Genomic DNA, 6,039 nt, shown 5'->3' with positions numbered 1-6,039 from the left:
TATGTGTACTACTTATGTACGCACGTAAGAATTTATACTTCTTTAACTTATCAAAACGAACATAACCTCAATAACCTCAAAAATAACTTCAATTTTCCCGCGCATCGTAAATTATCGACAACTTCGTGGGTGTCGATTTTTCGGTCGCATTTAACTTCACTTTCCAAAACGCGCCAAAAGAGAAGTATAACTTCAAAAAAAAAAAAAGAAAAAGTAAAATGAATAAGAAGAAGAAGAAAAAGAAGAATAAGAAGAAAATATAGAAGAAGCGTATTGCCTCGTGAAACGTTTCGTGGAAAAGGTTTCCCCTTATATATAGTCGCGGTACCGTGGCATTAAACGAAGCTCCGAGATGATGGTGAGAGAAGTTGTTAGAAGGGTTGGAAACGACGGAAGAATAAGAGGGGAGAAAAAAAAGAAAGGAAAAAAAAAGGGAAAAAAAAGAGAGAGGATCAACTATCGTCGTAGGTTCGTTCGGGGGGAGGAAAAAAAAGGGCTTCATCGGGAAAGTGTCGAGAGTAATTTTATAATACACATTTCGACCGAATATAAAAGATATATTTTTACTTTCTTCTATTTTTCTTTTTCTTTTTCTTTTTTTATATATTATATATATATATACTTTACTCTGTTTTATTTTTTCCCCCATTCTCCAACCCTTAGACCCCCTACCTCCAACTCTCCACTCCGTTAATAAACTCCATTTGTGAAACGAATTTACTTATACGTACTAAATCATGCATATATACGTATAACCATAATTATGTTAATAAAAAAAAAAAAAAAAGGGGTAAAGGAGTTTCCTTTTCCCCATTTATTTTCGTTGTTCTTTTTTTTCTTTCTTTCTTTTTTTTTTTCTTTTTCTTTTTCTTCTTCTTCTTGATAGGATTCACCATCAAAAGAAAATTGTAAAGGACCAGGACGACGTACAGGAAAGAGGGGGAAGAGGAAGGGGTAGGGGTGGGGCTGCAGAAAGACGACAAAGTTTCCTTTTAAGAGTTGTGCAAAGTGGCCTCGATCGTTCGTGCAATTAATTTGCATCATCCATTAGACTTCGCGCAACAAGCAAAACCCCCTAACAAGTATCGAGGGAAAAGGAAAATTGACGTTATACTATTATGGAAATTTGTATATGTATTTGTATGTGTATAAAAACTAACACCCCCCTTTCTCCTCCTTCACCTCCACCTATATTACATCGTCGTACGTTGCAAAACATACGTATAATCTTGTTACTCATCGAAATTGTTTTAAAACGTTGATAACAAATAAATGAACAATGAAGAAAAGAAAAGAAATATACAAACCAAAAAAAAGGTAATAAATAATTGTATTATTAGATTAAACAATCAGTACTCGTGTCGTCCAAATGGTTTTAAATGTATGTAACACATTTCAGAAAGTGTATGTGTATGTGTGTTTTAGGAACGATAAAGTTGAATAAAAATTGCAGGATTCCTCTCCCTGGGGAAAGAAGGACAGGATAGGAATTGAAAAAAAAAAGAGAGAGAGAAAGAGATAGAGAGAGAGAAAGGGAGGGAAAAAATAAAATTAATCGTATTTTTCGTTGACAAAAAAAATACCTATATACGTATACGTATATGTATACATACAATCGAGATATAACGCGTAAATCAAAAGCATCGCTAAATCATTGGACCGTGTCGTGTAAAACTACCCTCGTAGACCAAGCAACGATTCTCATAAGGGCCATACCTTTTCCTTTCAAGGTCTTACGAGAGGAGGACCCAAGAGAAGAAGAACAGTTGCCCTCTCACCAATTCGAAAACTTGTTCGCGAAATATCTCGATGCCATATTTTACTGTGAGTTCGATTATTGTTCTTCATCCAACTTCTCTCTCTCTCTCTCCCTTTCTCTCTCTCTCTTTCTAAGGCGATAAATCCTCCAGGAGGTACGCTCCTTCGGGATATACCTGCTTTTTCCCCCCCCTCATCGTTTCTTTTTTCCATCTTCATCTTCTTCTTATTTTTCTTCTTTTTTTTTCTTCTTTTACTACTTTCGTAGAAAAGAGCTGCTTCTTCTCGAGATTACACAAAGTGTGTGTGTGTGTGTATGTAGATAAAATGATGTGTGTAGGTATGTAAGTAAATTCGGTGTAAAAAAAAAAAAAGAAAAATCAAAAGAAAGGAATAGTAAGATAGGCTAACTATTCTATGAAAGTATATATATATATGTAAGGGGTGTGATGGTGTTACATAGAAGGACTCACCTTTACCGTCAAGTTCCCATTGGGAAAAGTCTTGACGACTGGGTTCTCGTTCGGAGCATAACGATAAAACTCTCGACCCCCTTTGTACCACTTGACTGCATACAACGGGTCTTGTTCTATATCATACCAACAATTCAGCAATGCTGTGTCTCCTTTCCTGACGGCTGTCGGTATCTGGACACGTACTTCTCGCAGACCAGAACAGATTCCTGACGAATATAATAACAGAAAATGATTATCTTTCAATATATATATTTTATATAATATTCCATAAAATATAATATAATACGTGCTCGTAATTATGTGATAGTGATCTAAATCCAAATTTTATAACACAAAACGAATTAAATTTAACAATATTATTTATTTCACACCGCATTATTTGAAATATCAATTAATTTGATATAATTTTCACGATACATTGTCAAAAATGAACCCGTTAATAGGTGTGTGTGTGTGTTTGTTATTTCAATATTATAATATAGAATTCATTTAACGTTCAAATGTGTAATCCTTTTTAATTATCTCGAAACAAGATTTACATGAGAGATTTATACCACTTATATAATTATCGATACATATATTTAAGGTGAATATCAAAAGTTTCACTAGTTTTACAAAAAAAAAAAAAAATAAAAAAAAAGCAATAACAATTAATTATGCAGTTTCAAAGTAAACTTTCAACAAATTCGTGAATTTAAACTCACGAACTTTTAATTCAAGCTTAATAATTATAATGAATTAATCAGTATATCAATAGTCAACGATTGTTCCCATGCTAATATGATTATTAATTACAAATATTACATATGTGTGTGTGTGTTTTCGTTCGAATGAACTTGATATATTATATATAGTTACGAATATGATATTATGCGTATATCAATTTGAACTTTGACTTTACGCAGTTTGTGTCAATGAAACCGGGCCAAGGATTGGATTGGATGAGATGGGATGGGAATGAGAGATAAGTGAGGTGTCATTAAAATTTGAACTTCAACGTTTTCGACGAATGGAATGGAATCTCTTGCGTAATTAGATCAACCCGATTAAGTGTCGGAAACGAAGAGGAGAGTAAACGATTAACGCGATGTGACTCGATCGTGTTTTCAAGCACTTACCAAAGAGAAGAAAGAAAGACAAAGAAATGGAAAGTGTGTGTGTGTGTGTGTGTGTGAAAGAGAGAAAGTGTTTGAACGTTTGCAAACCGGGGTAGGTATAGTTAAAGTTTTCTACGATTAACCCTCGAAGTATTTCATAAATTACACCACCTCCTTTTTTCATTTTCTTTCAATCGATTCCGCGTGTATACCTGTGTTCCACCATTTATTCTTCTTTTTTCTCGTCGACCTTGAAACTCGTATAATACAATACTAAAATTATTCCAAAATGTCGAGTAATTTGTTTCCATTGTAAATTTAATTCGAAAATTTCATCAACATTTTTATCGTTCGTATGTTTTTTTTCCCTCTTATTTATTTCACCCAAGTTTAACTAATTCAACTGACAATTTGATTTTCTTACGTGAATGAGAAAAAAAAAGCTGACTAGTCTAACTCGTTAGAAATATAAGTAAATAAATAAATAAGTACGTTGCAGTAGTAATCGTTAGAATTTTAACGCCGATCATGAATAGGATTCTTTTTGATATTTTTCCTCCTGTCGCAACGCGGTAGGAAAAATTTCTGCTCGTTCTTGAGAACGAGTTAAAGAGAAAGATAAAGAGAAAAAGAGAAAAAGAGAAAGAGAGAGAAAAAAAAACAAATAAATAAATAAATAAAGAAAGAAAGAAAGAAAGGAAGACGAAGAAATCGTTCTCGCACGAAAAGGAGAATGGGGGCTTCGGAATAAATCGGGTCGCTTGCCACGAAGAATTACACTACGTTTTCGTTATAAAAAAGGCGACTAGAGTTTATATCTTTTTTTTTTCCTTCTTTTTTTTTAGCAACGATCCATTCAAGACGTTTCTTGCGGATAGGAGGGGGGAAAAAAAAGAAAAAGAAAAAAGAAAGAATGAAATAAACAGAGACGAATCTACAGAAGGGTCGTGAACACCGTGTTGCAACAAAATGGAAAATGACACGAAGAAAACTACGTCTGTGTGATGGTGGTGGTTTTTAAAAGAAGGGATGAACGTTATCGCCAAACCTAAAACGGAAAAGCCTAAAGCATTTGCAGCAGGTTATGTCATACTTCTCATCGGTTTATGCTAGGCTCGCGTGTTTCAACCCTTTAACACCTGTACTACTACTACTACTACTACTACAATTGCGTAACATTTTTCATCTGTTAAACAACAGTACCAAAGGTGTTACTCCGTTTGGAGAATAAGGTGAAAAAGAAAAACGAGAAATGAAATAAAATAAAATAAAATGTAAAAAAAAGAAAAGAAAAAAAAAGAAGAAATTATTACCGAGGGAGAGTAGGTGGAAGAAAAATTTATTCGTCCTAAGAGATATATGTATCGCTAACAGAGGATTCAACATTTCGATTCATCCCTTTAAACTTCTACCCTACCCCTTCCTAGTCCTCCCCCACAACGAACGGGAGGTCAAATGAACGGTTTTACATTTTTAATCAAACTTAACATTCTGTGCAATTGTTTGCTTTTCCTTTGTTTTTTTTTTCCTTTTTTTTTTTTATCTTCGAGATAAATATTGAAACATTTTATATTTCAATATTGTTTTATAATAATTGATTATATTTTATGATAATGTAAAATTGATGTTTAACCGTGGTTACCGATTATAGTTTGAAAAGATATGCATTTAACTGTGTTGTGATAAGTTTGATGTTATATTGTATTAATTATAAATACCGTATTATTGTTATCGCGCGTAGATGAATTGTTTTATTTGTTATTTTATTCGATATCAAATTAAATTAAGTATTATTCGTATGTATTAATAAAAAAAAAAAATAATATATATATACTTGTAACACTCTTGATAATGACCGGTTATTTGATCGGTTACGTTATAAATGCGTATACAGATATACATAAATCGTCAGAAAGGTATAACGTTAATGGCTCTTTCGTTTATTGCATTTAATCGTAAAATATACTGTTTTATTATTATTTAAAAAGAAAAAAAAAGAAAAAGAAAATAAATTGTTTTATTCATTACTCAAGTCGGCATATGCATTGGCTATTATTTATATTTTAAAAAGGTGAAAAAAAAACCAAAGAATATGAATTGCCAATGAGTTTAGTGTTAATGTACTCTCTCTCTCTCTCTCTCTCTCTCTCTCTCTCTCTCTATTGTTACAACGATTACAATGATCATTCTCATTTCGTTGAATTTCTCTTTTAGTATAACTATATTTAAATGGATTAATAATAATTGATATTTATAAAATGGTAAATGGTTAAGCGAATACGTTCGCATTCCTGTACGTAATACCTACTACAATTCTCATGGGATAAAATCATTGCAATGGAATCGACAGTTCAATGACGCACGATCGCATTTTATGTTCGAGTAGGGAAAAAAAAAGGAAAAAAAAAAATAGAGAAAAAGAGAGAGAGAGAGAGAGAGAGAAAGAAGAAAAAAGAAATCCCACCCCTTCGCAAAGCATTTTCTTCAGTTAAGAAAATAATAGGATACATATAATACGTATTTCAAGTGTGGTAAAAAGGAAATGACGTTTACTTGACGATGAAAATTTCTCTACCTCTCTCTCTCTCTCTCTCTCTTTCTCTTTCTCTCTTTCTCTTTCGTTAGATGCAATTTATTAGAACGCAGGAATAAGAATGAAGTAAAACAACAGTAGTGCTGATATTTACTTGAATATATATATATATATA

General features: G+C 32.5%; 1 protein-coding gene across 1 annotated transcript in view; it reads right to left on the bottom strand.

The window, feature by feature from the left end:
* The window catches only part of LOC106785235, a 19,185-nt gene that overhangs the window by 8,878 nt on the left and 4,268 nt on the right, over positions 1-6,039 (bottom strand). Inside the window, exon 2 of the mRNA XM_014745517.1 lies at positions 2,232-2,440. Within this exon, the coding sequence (XP_014601003.1) occupies positions 2,232-2,440 (209 nt within the window). The remainder of the gene's footprint in view (positions 1-2,231; positions 2,441-6,039) is intronic.

The sequence above is a fragment of the Polistes canadensis genome, unplaced genomic scaffold, assembly GCF_001313835.1.
Source record: "Polistes canadensis isolate GaletaPanama2010 unplaced genomic scaffold, ASM131383v1 scaffold_46, whole genome shotgun sequence".
Classification (NCBI taxonomy): domain Eukaryota; kingdom Metazoa; phylum Arthropoda; class Insecta; order Hymenoptera; family Vespidae; genus Polistes; species Polistes canadensis.
This window is presented reverse-complemented; position numbering and strand designations above follow the sequence as displayed.